This window comes from Arabidopsis lyrata (genome assembly GCF_000004255.2).
Source record: "Arabidopsis lyrata subsp. lyrata unplaced genomic scaffold ARALYscaffold_1, whole genome shotgun sequence".
Classification (NCBI taxonomy): Eukaryota; Viridiplantae; Streptophyta; class Magnoliopsida; order Brassicales; family Brassicaceae; genus Arabidopsis; species Arabidopsis lyrata.
In genome coordinates, this window is record NW_003302555.1 from 15,148,074 (window position 1) to 15,165,987 (window position 17,914).

General features: G+C 37.4%; 3 protein-coding genes across 4 annotated transcripts; all 3 read left to right on the top strand.

Annotated features, from left to right (window-relative positions):
* LOC9329804 lies at positions 1 to 4,747 on the top strand. The gene is made up of 7 exons (XM_002890965.2): positions 1 to 1,229; positions 1,360 to 1,718; positions 2,153 to 3,106; positions 3,195 to 3,341; positions 3,428 to 3,838; positions 3,942 to 4,064; positions 4,158 to 4,747. The coding sequence occupies exons 1-7, from the start codon at positions 374 to 376 to the stop codon at positions 4,530 to 4,532; spliced, it is 3,225 nt and encodes a 1,074-aa protein (XP_002891011.1). The 5' UTR covers positions 1 to 373; the 3' UTR covers positions 4,533 to 4,747.
* Positions 4,748 to 5,903: 1,156 nt separating this feature from the next.
* Positions 5,904 to 10,667, top strand: LOC9327074 (putative ubiquitin carboxyl-terminal hydrolase 11). Its single transcript, XM_002890966.2, has 14 exons — positions 5,904 to 6,005; positions 6,094 to 6,165; positions 6,266 to 6,423; positions 6,513 to 6,710; positions 6,840 to 6,984; positions 7,122 to 7,181; positions 7,293 to 7,391; positions 7,686 to 8,060; positions 8,140 to 8,280; positions 8,428 to 8,598; positions 8,751 to 9,008; positions 9,099 to 9,253; positions 9,350 to 10,142; positions 10,251 to 10,667. Exons 1-14 carry the CDS (start codon positions 5,907 to 5,909, stop codon positions 10,395 to 10,397), a joined length of 2,871 nt encoding a protein of 956 aa, XP_002891012.2. The 5' UTR covers positions 5,904 to 5,906; the 3' UTR covers positions 10,398 to 10,667.
* A 3,601-nt stretch (positions 10,668 to 14,268) lies between these two features.
* Positions 14,269 to 17,890, top strand: LOC9327075. Of its 2 annotated transcripts, none has more exons than XM_021010886.1 (7): positions 14,269 to 14,442; positions 14,524 to 14,653; positions 14,931 to 15,093; positions 15,170 to 15,373; positions 15,459 to 15,551; positions 15,663 to 17,396; positions 17,477 to 17,890. In XM_021010886.1, the coding sequence occupies exons 1-7, from the start codon at positions 14,388 to 14,390 to the stop codon at positions 17,714 to 17,716; spliced, it is 2,619 nt and encodes an 872-aa protein (XP_020866545.1). In that variant the 5' UTR covers positions 14,269 to 14,387; the 3' UTR covers positions 17,717 to 17,890. The 2 variants fall into 2 exon arrangements, with proteins under 2 accessions (XP_020866545.1, XP_002891013.1); XM_002890967.2 differs by having other exon boundaries at positions 17,483 to 17,890.
* Positions 17,891 to 17,914: the final 24 nt, after the last annotated feature.

The window sequence follows — 17,914 nt, forward strand, 5'->3', positions numbered from 1 at the left end:
AGCGACGGACTTCAAACGGAAAATTTTGTTATAGCTTCTTTCTTGTTCAGTTCCGCTTCCGACAATCAAACACCACTTCTTTGGATGATTTGGAATCTCTGTTTCAGCTTCTCTGTTACTGCCGCAACTGGAGATGCATAAGTCGAGTTCTTGTTTCTGTCAGAATCTGGAGTTTAATTTCGTCAGGTGATACGGTTCTTGTTCTTGAAATCCTGAGCTTTGATTCCTAGGGTTTGTTAGAATTGGCGAATTGGGTTGTTATAAAAATAGGGTTTTTTTTTAGTTTCGTTTTCATAGCGTCTTGTTCTGTGTAGTTTAGGCTAAGAATTATAGAAATTGGGGGTTAGGGTTTTGTTAGATTAGAGTTTGCGAGATGAGAGGAAGATCGTATCGGTTTTCGAGTACGGATCCTCATGAGGATTGGGGTAATGAACTTTGGACTGTGGATTGTGTTTGTGGTGTGAATGACGATGATGGAACAGAGATGGTTAAATGTGATGATTGTGGTGTTTGGGTTCATACTCGTTGTTCTCGTTTTGTTAAAGAAGAAGAGCTTTTTACTTGTGATAAGTGTAAGAGCAAGAACAATGTTAATGATAGCGAGGAGACTGAGGTTGCTCAGTTGTTGGTTGAATTGCCTACTAAAACCTTGAGAATGGAGAATTCGTGTACTCGGGGTGTTCCGCCGAAGCGTCCTTTTAGGTTATGGACTGAAATTCCGACCGAGGAAAAGGTTCATGTGCAAGGAATCCCGGGTGGGGATCCGGCTCTTTTTGAAGGGTTGTCGTCGGTTTTCTCCCGGGAGCTGTGGAAGTGTACTGGTTATGTGCCGAAGAAGTTTAACTTTAAGTATAGAGAGTTTCCATGCTGGGATGAGCAAGAGAAGGATGAGATTGAAAATGACGGTGCAGGGGTTTTGTTTTCTATGTCGAAGGAAAATGTGATTGCTGCTCCTGTGAGTGCTTTGGTTGGAATGAAGAGCCTAGATGGTAAAGGAACCAATGATTTGAAGCTTGGTTGTGCAAAAGACGGCAATAGTGGGGACTCTGGCGAAATGGATAGAAAACATTCTCAGGGTGCCATGAAGAAGAATAAGAGGTTGCTTCGTCCTATGATCACGAATAAACGAAGAAAAGAATTGTTCGGAGCTTCAAAAGAGCGGATGAAGAAGAAGGTTGAAGGTGCAGACAAAGAAGAAGATGATAAGAAAGGGTTTGTCGGTAAAACAGGTCAGTGAAACAACTTTTTGGACCTTATGACGCTATTAGCAGACTTTCATTTGCCATTATGTGCTTCACTTCTAGAATCTTATCTCCATTGTTCTTAAAAACCCTCTTTTTGTTTTTTTCAAATTACTAGGAATTCGACCTGCCAGTGATTCTAAACCATCAGAATCTCGTAAGGACATAGAAGCAGAAGGTTTTACAAGCGACATTGGGATCACGAAGAGTGTAAAGGCCAAGAAAGCTTCTTTCGAAGAATCTAATAGTGGTGGCCTTGCTCTAGAAACTGGCGGTGATGAATCTGGTAATACAGAAATTGGTGTTGAATGCTCCAGAGAACAGAATCTTTCTGACGTTCATGCCAATGGTGCTGGAAAACAGGAAGAGAAAGCTGGTCATCATTTTCGAATTGTGCTTAAGAGCTCTGCATCTACTGATCCTTCTGTCCTCGGAGGAAAAGATGTTCCACACAATGAGGCTAATAAGGAGGAGGAGGTATGTCTTAGATTGGCTTAAACTTATAGCAATATGAATTACTTTGAATGATTCTTAATTAGATCGATATTATTATATTGTTAGGGGTTCATCTTGCAACAAATATTGAAGTTCTTTCAATAATTATCATCAAGTTGGTCTAGGTCAAACCTATTTGATCTCTTCGATATACATGGCCTCCTAGAAAAGGCCTAAATTGGATCTATAATGAGTTATTATATGATTAATTTGCGGTAGTAATAGGGAAGCTTAAGTAGCAAGAAGTGCCTTGATTTTATCAAATAAAAAGATTTGATGTCTTGTAGACTGTAACAACTGTTTGAATTGGCAATTGGGTTTTTTTTTGTACTTTTGTTGAAAGGATTTTACTCTTGCTTAAGAAAACAATGGGGAAGCAACTGATAATTTGTAATGGCGATTTACTTATTTTACAGAGACAAGGCACAGTAGCTGACGTTCCGGAAGATAATGCAGTTGATTCTTCTGAAAGTTCCCAGAAGCCTTCTCCTGTTTCCACGGTTGGTAAAACACGAGAAGGTGAAGAAAAAACACACAGTGGGAAAGTCAGTTCTAGAAAGAACAAATTCCAAAAAGAAACAGCTGATACTGGTGCCAGTGGAGCTGTAGGCCTGCAGACTCTAGACCCTATGGATTCTAAAGTGTCAGGGAGCTCTGTATCTCAGATCTCTGGAGCTTCTGAACTTAACAAAATGACACCGGGCAGTTCACTTCCTGATGATCACAAACCGCAGCCTGTTGATGTGGTATCAGAAGGAATAAGTAGTGGCAATAGAAACAAAGCTATGGAATTAAAACGAGAACTGGTGGTTTCGGAAGCAGAAAAAGATATTCTGGAAACAAAGCCTGAATCTGGTTTATTTCAAGAGCCAACAAAGCCTTTCAGACCTATTCCCCACACTGTTTCAGGAAATGGTAGGCCTAAGATGGTAGTATGCATTGGAAAAACATCGTCAAGTTCAGCCACGGAAAAGTCTTCCCGCTCGAAGCAACAACCATGTGATGATGCTGATGCTAATACCAATGATGAGGACTGTGTTTCCAGTGATGTGATCCGAGAGAGAGATGGGGATGATGAACCTTCAGAGAAAGCTCCGAAACATCCTAAATTTTCTATTACCTCTAAGAAATCGATGCAGCATAATCGTATTTCCCATTCTTCAGTTTCCAAGACTAGAGAGTCTTCCTCTGCTTCAAAGACATCTTCAGCAGCTCGGATTAATGGTGGTTCTTCCGAGGCTCCTAGTAAACATTCGCTTTCAGGGACCTTCCCGAAAAATGAAAAGCCTGGACAATCAATATTCCAGTCATCAACTAAGAACCCTGTGCAGTCTATAATTTCCCTTGCTCCAAATCTGAGCGATGAAGAGGTGTGTGAGATGGAATTCTTACTCTTTTTGTTTGTCTTCCCTATTCTTCTACTGTTTGACATGTTTTGTTTGTTCCATTAATGACCAGCTTGCGTTAAGACTGCACCATCAACTCAATAGCTCTCCGCGAGTTCCTCGTGTACCACGCCTGAGACAGCCTGGTAGCTTGCCCCTGTCTCCAACCGCTCCTAGTTTTAAGCGCACTTCTAGTTCTGGTAGCAAGGATCACACAACGGTATGATATAAATTCTATCTTATCTTTTAGCCTATGCTCTCTTTTAGGCTCAAGCTTGTTGGCTGATTATGTATCTATTTGGCTAGTTTTCCAGAAGGAAAAACAAGGATGCATCCAAAGAAGGTTACCGCAATTTACGTGATGATGATAGATGCAGTACAAGGAGTGCCAAAACGCGTCGCTCTCCTGATAGGAGAACACAACAAGACAGTGGAAGCAGAGGGGGGAGTTTGTGTTCCAAAGGGGAAGAAAATGAAACCCCCAAAACCTCTTCTTACTCCTCTCGGAAAGTACTTCTCCCGCCAAACTCGGCTACAAGCACAAGCAGCGGACCGTGTTCATCCAGCGAGTTGAATGAGCATAATAAGCCTTCTCCACACAGTTCCCCTAGGAATAACGGCACTCCAGTACATCGAACTTTGCCAGGCTTAATCAATGAAATCATGAGCAAAGGCAAGAGGATGGCATATGAGGAGCTCTGTAACGCAGTCTTACCGGTATTATTACGTCTCCTTACCAAATATTTCTGATCTGAGACATATCATACTCTAGGTCACAGATTAGCTGTTCTAATGTGTTGTGTTGGTCTCGTTCTTGTAGCACTGGCCTCACTTGAGGAAACACAACGGAGAACGATATGCATATTCAAGCCATTCACAGGCTGTTCTTGATTGCCTGAGGAATAGGCATGAGTGGGCTCGTCTGGTTGATCGTGGCCCCAAGGTTTTTTGACTAACCCTACATAATGTTTCTTTTCTGTTGTCTTCAACATATAACCTTAAAAGAAAATGATCTTAATATTTGCGGTTGTTTCAGACTAATTCAGGGAAAAAGAAACGGAAGCTTGATGCAGCAGAGGAGGAGTCAGATGAGAACGAAAGCAGTAAGGGAAGAAGGAAGAGACTGCATCAACATCACTCTCAAGGAGAAGAATTTCCTAAAGGAAAAAGGAAAGCAAGAAAACGGAGAAGGCTCTCGCTTCAAAGAAAAGGCATTAAAGTGTTGAGAAAAAAGAGAAACCAAGAAGAAGACGAGGTAAGCGAAGAAGATGAGGAAGGTGCGTTCTCGGAAACAAGTGACGAGAGCATCTTCTGCGAAGAAGAAGAAGAAGAAGAAGAGGGCCACGCTACTGCTACTGGTACTGGACAAGTCTCTGCTAGTAGCTCTGAGGAAACTCAAGCCACTTCATGAGCCTCATTTCTCTTCTCTCTATGTAATATATAGAAAGTATATGTGTATGCATTATGTAGCTCTGTGTATTATACCAAAAAGCTTTTTTCTCAGTAGACAATACTAATAATTTAAGCTTGTCTAGAGGGACATATTGGGAATGGGATGATCTTTTTGTGAGCTTGTATTTACGTTTTTGACTTTTTGTGGTAAAATATAAGTTAGGAACAAAAAAATCTAATTTGATGTTTGTTTTCTTCCAAGATACTTTGCTATATAGGTTAACTCTTTAAAGAAAAAATGGTTGAAAGGAATAATATTTTCACTGTTTATGATTCCATCTAAAATGAGAGTAAAATTCATGATTATTGTTTTGGCAGTTCTATTTAAATGAGAAATTAGTTTTATATACTTCTGATTTGCAAATTCTTTTCCTATTGGTCATATTTCTTTTGATATATATTATTTTGATGTAAACCAAACTCAGTCCCTAACCAACACAGAGACCAAAGAGAATGTCACTGCCTATGTGGACACTACATCTTGTGAAAATACAATGGAAGCTCCTGACAATGGTTGCGGCAATATATCGAATTTACCGGTTAAGTACTATCACTACTACTGCGGGAGCACCTTCAATATTTGTGAGCTGTAATAATGTTTTTGTGGCATGATATAAAGTTAGGAACAAAAAATCTAACTTGATGATGTGTGCTTCTTATTGTCTTCTTGAAAATAAAGACTTTTAAGATTCAATTTAAATGATTGATCAGATATAATATCTCAGTTCGTGCTATTAGCATTTAAAAGGAGTTCTTTTGAAAGTAAATGACAATGATATGCAGTTTTTAAGATAGAAAAATCTATATTATTATATCTAACAAAGACATCTTTTTTCACTAAATCAAAGACAATTTATATATTTAACAGAAATAAGCCAATTGTAGAAATAGTTTATTATCCATATTCCTCTTCTGGCCTCTGCAAACTTCCAAAAGAGATAGGAGGAAGTATTCTAAAATGCAATTTTCTAACAAGGTAATATATCTATTTTTCATGAAAAAAATACCATTTTTATTACTGAAAAAAAAATGAAAAAGTGTCCAATTTTTTATAGGATGAAATTGAATTTACGCAAACTAAATAGGAAAACTTAGAGAAAAAGGCAAATAATAATATATACTTTGCTTTACAAATGTTAACTCTTTAAAGGGAAAAATTTCTGGTAAGGAATATAATTCTCAACTGTTTATAATTCCATCCAAATCTAGTAAAATTCAATATAATTTTCTTATATAAAAAGATAAAAAAAATGTTAAAGTAAGAAATAAAAATCAAAGCATAGTGACATTAATATGAATATATATATCGGTTAAAAATAATAATAATAAAAAAATGAATGAGAATGGCCGTTGTTTAGTGAAGACGATCAAAAGACATAAAAGGGATCGTCGTTTCTCTTCTTATCATCTCTGCCGATTTCTCTCCGCCGTGGTCCGTTTTCTCTCTCTTTTCCTCCAATCTAGAGTCTCTCCGATTTGACAATTTCTTTCTCTTTCTAATAATTCTTCTTTGTTCACAGAGGAAAAACTGCTTATCTCGATTTCGCTTTCCTTCAATTTCTCGAATTTGTTCTGTTTCTTCCGATTCCACTGTACGTTGACATATTCCCGATTGGCAAATTTTGAATCGTCATTGACTTTTTCTTTTTCTTTTTTTTTTTGGTTTGACGGATCTTGATTTTGTTTTTGTAGTTTGATTCGGATACGATGACAATCCCTGATTCTGAATCCACCGGAGTTTGTGAAGTTCCTTATTCTCCTGAGGAAGAGAGACGTATTGTGACAGAGCTTAATAACGAAGCGGAGGCTGATTTGAAAGAGGGAAACTTGTATTTCGTTATCTCAAATAGGTCTTTGTACATTGCGATCCCTTGTCCTATGTTGTATATCCTTAGACCAGATTTGGATGTATTTCAACGTTTATCTGTTGTTATCACAGGTGGTATACAAGGTGGCAGAGATTTGTTGGCCTACTAACAGAAGAGACTTCAGAAGTTACCAGGCCTGGTCCAATTGATAATCATGATATAATTGATAGTGAAAGTGATGCTAGTGATCCGCAGCTTCGTATCATGCTGGAGGAAGGCGTCGACTATACTCTAGTTCCTCAACAAGTTTGGAGAAAACTCGTTGAATGGTGATTCATGTTATAATTCACCAGTTTATTGGGTTTTTGTTTTGAATGATGACATGACCAACCGTTCTCCTCTTGCATCTACTGTTGAGGGATGCTTTCAGTGGGCTAATTTGCTTCTATATCTCTCAGGTATAAAGGAGGTCCTCCATTACCAAGGAAGTTGATCTCTCAAGGATTTTACACTAAGAGCTTTAGTGTGGAGGTTTACCCACTCTGTCTTAAGTTGACAGATAGTAGAGACGAAAGCACTACCATCATAAGGTTGAGCAAACAGGTACGATGCCCGCTGCGTACCACCTTGCGTATGTATTTTAGGCTGTGAACAACTATAGACCATTTGGAGTGTTTATGAAATGGGAAAGACTATGTGCGATTATTGTTTATATCTGATATGGATTGTTGATGTTCCAGGCTTCTATAGGTCAACTTTATGAGATGGTTTGTGCTGGAAGAGGGGTAGCAAAAGAAAAGGTGTCTACTCGAAAGCTTTTCTTTTCTTCTTTGTCTTAGGCGATGATGATATACCTCATTTTTTTATTCAAAGATGTATTGGTGGCTCAATATTTGATTTTGTGTAAGCAGGCTCGCATCTGGGATTACTTTGAGAAGAAGAAAAGTGTACTCTTGGATCCTTCATCTGAAAAAAGCGTGGAGGAATCAGGCCTTCAACTAAACCAGGATGTAAGTGTGACTTGAAAACTCTCTCAGTTACATGAAAGCTTTTGATGGATTGCCTTTTTCTCTTACTTTATTATTGTTTATACATATAAGGTCATTGTGAATTTTTTTTCTCATGAACTTTTTATTGGCTGAAACTCCTTGGATAGATGCTTTTTGCCGTTGGTCTATGTTTGTTCTCAATATTTCTGTTTAATTTCGAGCTCTTAAATTGTCACTGAACCAACATCTCGTTTTGGCTAGCCTTTATTTACAATAATTATATTTGTTTAGCATTGATGTGTGCATTCCATGCAGATTCTTCTTGATGTTGATGGTTCTGCATCTTCTCAATATGACATGAGCTTGGCCGGAAATGAATTAGCTCTGGTACCTCTAGAGCCTACGAGGTCAGATGCTATGGATATTGTGCGTGGTGGGGGGAACTTATCTAATGGTCACTCCAACGGTTCCAAGTTTAGCCTCTTTGGGAGAAACGCTTTCGAAGATGATGTTTCTTCAAGTACTTTTGGGAAAGGAGAGAGGAGAGGTTTAGGAGGATTGCAGAATTTGGGAAATACATGCTTCATGAATAGTACTCTTCAGTGTTTGGCCCATACTCCCCCTATTGTTGAATATTTTCTACAAGATTACAGCTCCGACATAAATGCAGAGAATCCTTTGGGAATGCGTGTAAGAGCTTGAGAGTTTTTGTCTCTGTTTATATTCTCCCATGTGAAGCCATTCAAACGAATCTATATATCTAATGCAGGGTGAGCTTGCAATTGCATTTGGTGAGCTGTTGAGGAAATTGTGGTCATCTGGACAGAATGCAGTTGCTCCACGTGCTTTTAAGACAAAATTGGCTCGATTTGCTCCACAATTTAGTGGTTATAATCAGCATGATTCTCAAGTAAGTCCTGTTCTCTAAAATGGTTTATGGTGCATGGTTAATAGTTGGAGGAAATCTGTGTATCTCTTGGATTTTTTACTTCCTTTCCACTAGGAAACCAGTGCTTCTTTATCTCTTGATGTATGATATGTTAGCTCATTGTTCCAGGAAATGCTTGCTTTCTTATTGGATGGGCTCCATGAAGACTTGAACAAGGTAAAACGAAAACCTTATATTGAAGCTAAAGATTCAGATGGTCGTCCAGATGATGAAGTAGCTGAAGAAAAGTGGAAATACCACAAGGCCCGAAATGACTCAGTGATAGTTGACGTCTGCCAAGTAAAGCATTTCTTACCTCTCTTGTAACCTTTTTCCATCCTAAATGTATATTAACAAGTATTTGAGGTTATTGTTAACCCAAAATGTATTTGAAGTTACTGCCTCTTCTTTGCCTGTTCTGACCATTCCTCATGCGGTCTGTTTCACTTCAGGGACAATACAAGTCAACACTGGTCTGCCCAGATTGTGGAAAAATCTCGATCACCTTTGATCCCTTCATGTACTTATCTTTGCCGTTGCCATCGAGTCGCACTCGATCAATGACTGTTACAGTGTTTTATGGCGATGGAAGCCATCTTCCGATGCCATACACTGTAACAGTTCCTAAAGATGGTTCTTGTAGAGACCTCAGTAATGCATTAGGCACTGCTTGCTGCTTAAACAATGACGAAAGCCTTTTACTCGCAGAGGTAATAATTTCAGTGAGTCTCTTTCTTATATTTGTTCTCCTTAACATCTTGTAAAAAAGACTCAACTAAATTGTGGTATTATCTTCCCAGGTATATGACCACAAGGTCTTTAAATATTTTGAGAATCCCCTGGAGTTGTTGAATGGGATAAAAGACAATGAACGTATTGTGGCATATCGGTTCAACCAGATGCACAAAGGTTTAGGAAAAGTCAAACTTGAAATTCTTCATGGGGAGCAGGAAAAGTTAGCTTGCTTACTTTAAAATCTGTCATTCAAGAATTTTTCTTTTTCCTTCTTGAGTTCTACTTCTAATGGATTTAAAATTCTCAAATTTCACAGGTATGATAGTGGCAGAGGCCCAAAGCTTTTTGGAACTCCCCTTGTCACTTATATCAACAAAGAACCACTTACTGGATCTGACATTGCTGCAAGCATCTTCGGATTGCTGTCACCTCTACGCCGGGTTCATATGTCATCCATAGTTCATAGTGAAAACGAGAATAGCCACGTTCCAGATGTTGCAGATGAATCATCCAGAAGTGCATCATCTAGAGACACTGAAACAGAAGATAATGCAGTTGATGATAGAGAATTATCTTTCAGCCTCTTGCCAGATTACCATTCTTTCAGTCTCCAGCTACTTGATTCCGATTCTGTTGTGAATCCTGGTAGTGTTACAAAGGTTCTAGTCAAGTGGAATGAGAAAGAGCATGAGAAATATGACTCCAGCTACTTGAATGATCTACCTGAGGTTCATAAAACAAGTTTCTTGGCAAAGAAGATAAGGCAAGAGGAAATATCTTTGTTTTCGTGCTTGGAAGCTTTTCTAGCGGAAGAGCCTTTAGGACCAGATGATATGTGGTATTGTCCTGGTTGCAAAGAACATAGACAAGCGAATAAGAAGCTAGACTTGTGGAAGTTGCCAGATATTCTTGTGTTCCACTTGAAACGGTTCACGTATAGCAGATATTTCAAGAATAAGATTGATACATTAGTGAATTTCCCGATTCATGGTCTAGATTTAAGCAAGTATGTAACGAACAAAGACGGTCAGTCATATCTTTACGAGCTGTATGCCATTAGCAATCATTATGGTGGCCTGGGAGGTGGTCACTACACTGCTTACGCTAAGGTTTTGTGCCATTGAATTGGTTTTTCTTGTTATCTATTTTTATTTTGCATTCCTAATGAGTCTAATTACAATTACATGGATCTAATATGTGGCTGTTTGCTTATGCAGTTGATGGATGAGAACAAATGGTATGATTTTGATGACAGCCGTGTTTCAGCTGTAAATGAATACGAGATCAAGACTCCGGCTGCTTACGTTTTGTTCTATCAAAGAGTGAAAAGTGAATCAGAGACATCGGATATGAAAATGGATTAGTCGGAAAATAGCCATTATTTCTTTAGGATTCATGATAGAATTTATTTACTTTGCTCAAGATCCATTCATTGATCCCATGCTCTAATATTTTCTTCTAAAGCTGATTGACTAATAGAGTTCAGATTCTAAAGCTTGTTTTGTTAGGGTTTATTATTATTTTATTCCCAGTGAGTTGGACAGCGAAAAACATATTATCGTGACTAGGTAGGGAAGAAATTGGCATATTGTTCTTATTTTCGTTGAGATATTCAAAGATATAGTTACTAATCACATCGGTTTTGTTTTACACTAGTTACTATTAAGTTCGTTCAAGTAAATGTCGCTACATGTTATGTGGGAATTGGTTTACTATTACTGATTTTAGACCCAAAAATGAATCTTCTCCTCTTAGCTATTGTTGTATAGTTATGAGAAAGAAAAAAAAAAAGCTATTATTGTATTTCTTCATATCAAAGAACATAATTATTTTGAAAACTACTTGGACATTGTCTTCATTCATAAAATGAAGAAAGAGTAAAAGTGTGTTCTACGTTCCCAAATGTATATATGTAAACTATTTTTTTTTTTTTTTGTCGTCAATTACCATTTCATTAGTAAACATCAGAATACATTGTTCCACTTGATTGCATAACTTGATTGGTTTGTTCTTGCACTCTTAGCTAAAATATCAGTGTGGATCAAAGAGTGAGTGAGTTAACTTGCTAAATAAACAAACACAGAATTTGATAACCGAGTTCACGGCCCGCTACGTCTCGGGGGAGATCTCTTGCTCCCAAAGCTTCACTATGTCAAAGAGGTTACACACACACCACAAACTTGTGATGTTGTTTTGGTTTACAGATTTTTGCACTCAAGAAGAACAAGATCAAAGATCAACAAAGAGAAAGAAGAAAGCTTGCTTGGGAAGCTCTTGTATCTCTCTTCTCTAGAACTCTCTTTAGATTGTCTTGTCACTCTCAACTACCACCACTACTTCTTCTTCTCCCAACGTAGAGAATATATAAGTGTTATGATGGACCACTTTTGTTCTTCTTTTGCCATTTTCGTCAGGCCCATGTAGGCCCAAATTGTTGGTTTTGTCAAACCCATTAACAATCAGCAACCAAGTTTGCTTCTCTGGAGATCTTCATAAAGTTGAATGTGGTATCACCATTGATCATCTGCAGAATGTCTCTGATGTACGTAGAGACTGTATTGTGATTCCATCTTTCTGATGGTTGTGTAGCTTCTTTCCTTGCTAACAGCTTATAAAGATCGACATTATCTCCTGCAAAAGTAACTTCAGTGTATCCCAAATTTCTGATATGATGAACCGCCAATCTTAGAGCTTCTGCTTCTGCTTTAAGAGGTGAATTAGTTGGATCTATAGCTGACGATCCTTTTAGGACAAGATTGGACTGCTTGTTATAAAGTGCCCATCCAACCCCAGCTTGATGTAAAGGAGAGATCCATGAACCATCTACAAAGCAGCAATATTTGTTACACTTACTTATTGCCTCTTCAAACGTATGAGGAACTGCATTGATGAACTGTTGGGTAGCGTTGTGGCTCGCCTTTACATTTTGATCCAAATCACATGCTTTATTCCAAAGAGAAAATATCTATCAGCCCCTTATTTATTGTGTCTGGAATAGAATGCCTTTTATTCTGAAAAATTAGATCATTCCGCATTTTCCAGATTCTCCATCCAATAAGGAAAAGGAGTTGCAGATTATGTTGGTGATTCTCATTGAGCCTTAAGATCATCTGTATATTATCCAAAAGAGAATAAGTGTTTGGAGAGTAACCTGATAGATTTTGTAACGGTGCCAGATCCCAGATCTCCTTAGATAGTCTACATTGAAACAACAGATGGTTCACCGTTTCATCAGCTTCTCCACACATTTGGCAAATGCTGTTAACATTCAAACTCCTTCTCCTCAGATTGACTGCAACAGGTAAAGCATCATGTAAAACACGCCACCAAAAGTGTTTAACCTTTGAGGGAACATTCACATGCCAAATATCTTTGAAAAGATTAGAAGAGGCATGATTGTTTATAGATGATGCCTTAGCACAAGCCTGTTGACGCAGCAAGCAATAACCAGATTTAACAGTATAATTTCCATCCTTAGAATGAATCCAAGAAATAGTATCAGAGACACCTTTTAAAGATGGCCGAATAGATTTTATCAAAGGCCTATCTTCAGGGGCAATAATACTACTTATGAGATGATCATTCCATCTATGAGTTCCTGGGATCAAAAGATCTTTAACCAACTGCAAAGATATATCGGGATCGCCATTGTGTTTAGCTGGTCTAGGAGGATTAGATGGGACCCAATTATCATGCCATATATTGATTTCCTGCCCATTTCCAACAATCCGTTTAATACCTTGAGCAAGAAGTTTATTTCCATATATGTAAACTATTTAATTCCATTGTATTTACTTTAGGAAAATATATATAGAGAAGTCACAGTTACAAGTCTAGTAACTGTTCATTTCTAATCACATTAAATATTGAGTGCAAAAACTAAATTAACTGTTCATATTTTTTGTAATGTGATTTTCGGACAAGACTGAGATTTTTTATTTTTTTACTTTCATCCTTTAGAAGAATATTATAAATTTCGGATATATTTGTTATCATTTGTTATATTTAGATTTGATTGTTAAAGCAGATTGTTAATTTTATTGGATGTAATATACTTTACTAATGCATTTCACAGCTAACATTTATAGACTTCGAAACAATTTACAAAACTAATAGTACATATGTAGATTTAAGCAAGTATGCAAAAAACTAAGACGGCCAGTCATATGTTTATGGGCTATATGCCATTAACAATCATTATGGTGGCTTGGGAGGTGGTCACCACACATCTTATGATAAGGTTTTATGCCACTGAATTGTTCTTTTTGTTATCATTTTGATTTTGCATTCTTAATGAGTCTAATTACAAATACATAGAAATGCATAGGCGGAGATAGTGATATAGAATTGGGGTCAATTGACACCCATGAAAATTTTAAAACTAGTCTAATTATAATTAACTATTATTTTAAATGACCCCTATAAAATTTTAATTTAAGTGCAACTCACTAAGTGTTTATATACTAAAATATATTTAGCTCAATAAAAATCATTATAAATAAATATTAGATGAAAATGAAATCATTAAAATGAGTGAAAGTTAATTATTTATATTCTCTCCATAGATTTTGCTTTTCTTTGTCATACAAGTTTTATTTTTATTTTAGATCACAATTATCTACTGAAATCAAGTTAAATTTGAATTCTAGAAAAAAGAAATGATATATATGTAAGTTTTAAGTAGGTAAAAAATTTGGTGATTTTATTCGTCTAATGGTGAAAACAAAGAAATACATATCTCATTTTTGGTTTATCTACTTTTAAAATCTTATTTGATACTCCCTCTGTCCCACAAAGATAGATTTTTTAGAAATTTCACATTCTTTAAGAAATAATGTATAATAACAATTTTAACCTTTTAACTTTTTAACACATTTTAAAGAGTATATTATTTATTGTTGTTTAATAAGGGTAAAATAGATAAATTGTTTTAAATTTGACATTGGAAACACAAAACTTCTATTTTTGTAGGAAAATTTTTTTTTCTAAAAAATTCATCTTTGTGGGACGGAGTGAGTACTTCCCATTACAGTTGCAATGAATATTTGTCAAAAATAAATCTTGTAATCAATTGTCTAGTTTTTTTTCTATTAAAAACATATACTTAACACTGTAATAAATGAATCAATTATCGATATATCAGTTACAAGAGTGAATATGAAGTTTTTAAAAAAATATATATATTTCACTTTTAAGGAAAAATATATAATATGAAATATATCGATCTCAAAAGAAAACACTTTCATTCTTTCTCGTTAAATCTTGGGATTCTGTTAATTTCTTTGATCGATCTCAACCCTAATCTCGTCAGTTTCAGAATTTTTAAACCCGAAAATTTTCAACGAACGAAAAAGATGCGAACCAAACCCGTCGCAGAGATGAAGATCGGTGAGGACGTGCAGCTAGCAGGTATGTCTTACTCTTTTCAAGCATCTAGGGTTATTGGAGAGTATTTAGGGTTTCCTCTGACTAGTACGTAATTTGGTTAAGGTGACGAGGCTCTTGCTGATGTTATTGCACCTGTGGAAGTTCTTGAACAATTCTGGAAGCCAGCTGACCCGAAATTTCGGGTCTCCATATTAGTTCAGCGGCGTATAGAGACTCTTGCCTTAAATTCCGGGTGAGCGTTACTTATTCTATCTTTTGTTTAGAGTTATGCAATTTTCAATGAGAATTCTTTATATTTTAGGAATTTGATAGGATTTACTTTGTTATCTAGGATAACCAGTTATTTGTTTTAGTCGATTGTATTCATCACGTCTACCACTTTCCTTCCCTAGAATCTAAGGAGCTGTTTACTTCCCCTTGTTTTCTCCTTCTTCTTTGTTAATGGAGTACGTCAATTTCCCACATTTCTTCTTTGAGTTTAACAGAATTATCCTTCCTGTGTGATGCAGACCTGATGTTGAAGAGGCCGAGAGACTCATTGGGAAGCCTAAACCTACAGGAGACGTGGATCCAAATTGTCCATTCCACATCTTACGCCGTGATCTGCTTCGGTTCGACATTGTAAACTATGCGGTCGCAAGCTTGGGTTTCTCGCCTCTTATTAGCCAACAGGTTACTATACCCCGGCCCGAATTATTCTCTTCTTTATTCTTTTCAGTAGACTCTCTGCTAATCATTCTCTTTACAGGTTTCAACTTTAACATGGCTTAAAGCTTGGCTTAATAATGATTTGACCAGTGTGCCCAAGCTAGCGATTTACAATCAGAACAGTGTTGTCCAAGGGTATGACCTTCTTCTACCAACTGGGGATTCACGTGTTGTTCAACAAAACGGCCCTGCTGTTCTAAGGTTTCTTCAATCAAAATGCAAAGGGGATCCTGGAGTTTACTGGGTAATTCTGCCAAACTATTACTTTTTTTTCTTGGAATTATCATTAGTAGATGTCACTACTTACTTTATGTCTTCTTCTTTTTCAGCTCTACAAAAGCGCTGAGGAAGATGAAATTAAGCTCTTTGACTTTTCCACTACTTCAAAGAACCACTCTTCATGCGCAAGCTCATTGCCACTGGTAGTGTTCTGTCATACGTTTTTTTTTCTTTCTTTTTCTAAATATCATTAAGCTTTTTTTTTCTGTTTTTAAACATTGATGGGTACTAATTAGTAACACCATGCTGAATAGGTTCTTCATGCATGTGCACGCGAGCAGTTGGCAAGGCTCATAATGACTAACAAAAAGTTGTTTGAGCCTAAAACAGCAGAGAAGGAATCATTTCTAGCAGTTGACCATATTTCACAAGCTATAAAGTTTCTCACGGACATGCAGAAACAACTACCGTCTTCAGAGCAGGAGGGTGATTGGCTTTCAACATCTATAATAGACAAGAAGTTGTGGGGTTTAATTATGCTTCTTGGTGAATCTTATCTCTCTTTGGGTGAAGCTTACAAAGAGGAGGAAAAGCTGGACCAAGCTCTGCGTACTATAAAAGAAGCTTGCTCCATCTATGGATCACTACCACACAGTTATGACAAGACTCTGTTTGATTCTACGCTGCGCGATTCTATTTCACGGCCTTTTGATATCCCAAAATTTGCGAAGTGGGTCAAAGAGGAGGAATACTCAACAGAGGAAGTGAAAGACGATACCAGTTTGAAGCAACTTTCACCAAAACACCTCTTCTGGGCTAAAGTGTGGCTGTTGGTTGGTGATATCTATGCGAAGTTTATAATAATTCCTCTTTCATCAGAGGGGTCTGAAGTGGTAACGGAAAAAAAAGTGGTAAAGGAAGAAGTGCGGCTTCATAATGAAAAGGTAGGAAACAAGTTAAAGAACAAGTTAACGACATGCAGGCATGAATGTGCCTCATGTTTGTTAGTGAATTGCCTCTGCCCGGTTGATAAAGGTAAGGGCAAGGGCGGCAAGAGCAAGAGCAAGAGCAAGAGCAAGGAGGAAGAGAGCAAGAGCAAGAGCAAGAGCAAGGAGGAAGAGAGAGGTGGGATATTCAAATACCTCAAGGAGTCTAGGAAGAATGATGCAGAAACAAACCTGTTTACTGCGTTGCATTGTTATAATCAAGTTCAAAAAGCATTACCAAGCGGTTGTAAGTTGTTGATTTCTCTTCACGTAAGGAAAGCGTGGGTATGGCATAGAATTAGTATGGAATATTACAAAATCGCAAACTTCAAGGAATGTGAAGACGCAATGGTTAAATCTGCTCAGGCATGTATGGACAGCGGTGATTATGCTAATCTTATAGGCTGCTACTGCAGTTTAGGTTCTCTACGCCAAAATCTGGGTTCAGAAAAGGAGGAGCAGATGATGAAATATAAGCTTAAAGCTCGGAAAAAAACTCATCTGGAGCTTGCAACAAAAGAATACATCCGCTCACTCCAGTATTACATGGAAGCAAAGAAAGGAGTCAGTCGTGCCCTTGAAAAGCGTAGAATGCTTCCAGAAACGACAAGAGATGATGTCCAGTTGAAACTTGCTGTTACGTATCTTGTGCTTGGTAGATTATTGTGTGTAAACTTCACAACTGTTGATGCACCTACTGAGTTGAAGAGCACCTCGGAAAACACTCAGGGTTCTTTACGTCTTTCAGCCGATGACGCTGTAAAAGAGGCATCAGCTTTGTTAGAGTCTCTCGGGAAAGATAAGGTCGCATACGCACATGATATGTTGGCGGCGCATCATGGAAGTTGCTACGCCAGTATTTTGGAAGCCAATGAGCAGGCTGGTTTGGCAATTAAGAAATGGAATGATGCAGCCAATGAGCAGGCTGATTTGGCATTTAAGAATTGGAATGATGCAATGGAATGTTATGGTCCCGAGATAAATCATCCCGACTCGGTCTTTGTGTCAATCGTGACAAAGAGATCTGCTTTATACTTCAAAAGTCAACGCCAATCAGAGTTTGTAAGCGAATTAAAAAATTGATCATTCATCAAGTGAATAATATGCACATGATGAGGTAAGTAATGTTCTCTTTTGTTTAGTTTCAGATGATCGACCTTGAATTGCGTCGTTTTCTTGTCTGTCACCGCATTTTTGAAGAAGATGAGAAAAAAATAGATGGGAAGGATGTCCAGAATTTCTTGCAACAACTGCGAAATATTCTAAAGGAAATGCTGCTCAATGGCAAATCTTCAAAAAAACTGGAAGACCTGTACTGCAAATCACAAAATGCAACGAGCCTGAGCAGCTTGAAAGACATGCATGACACATGGACATCATAATGTTAAGGACCCCTCCAGATGGTGTTTTCTTTTGTTTTCAAGTTGGTGTTTTTGAGTCTATTGTTTCCAAGTATTCTTCCTTGGTGTTTTGGAGTCTTTTATTATTTATACAGTTTTGGGGTCTTAAAATCTAACAAACTTTGAATTTTGAGATTTTTATTGGTCACTTTATAATTCTGGGTTTTCTGCTTATACAGT

What these genes read in the sequence shown, in the direction of transcription:
- LOC9329804 (XM_002890965.2), top strand. Translation starts at nt 374, where the DNA reads ATGAGAGGAAGATCGTATCGGTTTTCGAGTACGGATCCTCATGAGGAT. An exon ending in AGGGTTTGTCGGTAAAACAG is followed by an intron (nt 1,230 to 1,359) that starts GTCAGTGAAACA and finishes TCAAATTACTAG; the next exon opens with GAATTCGACCTGCCAGTGAT. An exon ending in TCTGTAACGCAGTCTTACCG is followed by an intron (nt 3,839 to 3,941) that starts GTATTATTACGT and finishes TCGTTCTTGTAG; the next exon opens with CACTGGCCTCACTTGAGGAA.
- LOC9327074 (XM_002890966.2), top strand. Translation starts at nt 5,907, where the DNA reads ATGAATGAGAATGGCCGTTGTTTAGTGAAGACGATCAAAAGACATAAA. An exon ending in GCCGATTTCTCTCCGCCGTG is followed by an intron (nt 6,006 to 6,093) that starts GTCCGTTTTCTC and finishes CTTTGTTCACAG; the next exon opens with AGGAAAAACTGCTTATCTCG. An exon ending in AAAGCCTTTTACTCGCAGAG is followed by an intron (nt 9,009 to 9,098) that starts GTAATAATTTCA and finishes TTATCTTCCCAG; the next exon opens with GTATATGACCACAAGGTCTT.
- LOC9327075 (XM_021010886.1), top strand. Translation starts at nt 14,388, where the DNA reads ATGCGAACCAAACCCGTCGCAGAGATGAAGATCGGTGAGGACGTGCAG. An exon ending in ACTCTTGCCTTAAATTCCGG is followed by an intron (nt 14,654 to 14,930) that starts GTGAGCGTTACT and finishes TGTGTGATGCAG; the next exon opens with ACCTGATGTTGAAGAGGCCG. An exon ending in GTCAACGCCAATCAGAGTTT is followed by an intron (nt 17,397 to 17,476) that starts GTAAGCGAATTA and finishes TCTTTTGTTTAG; the next exon opens with TTTCAGATGATCGACCTTGA.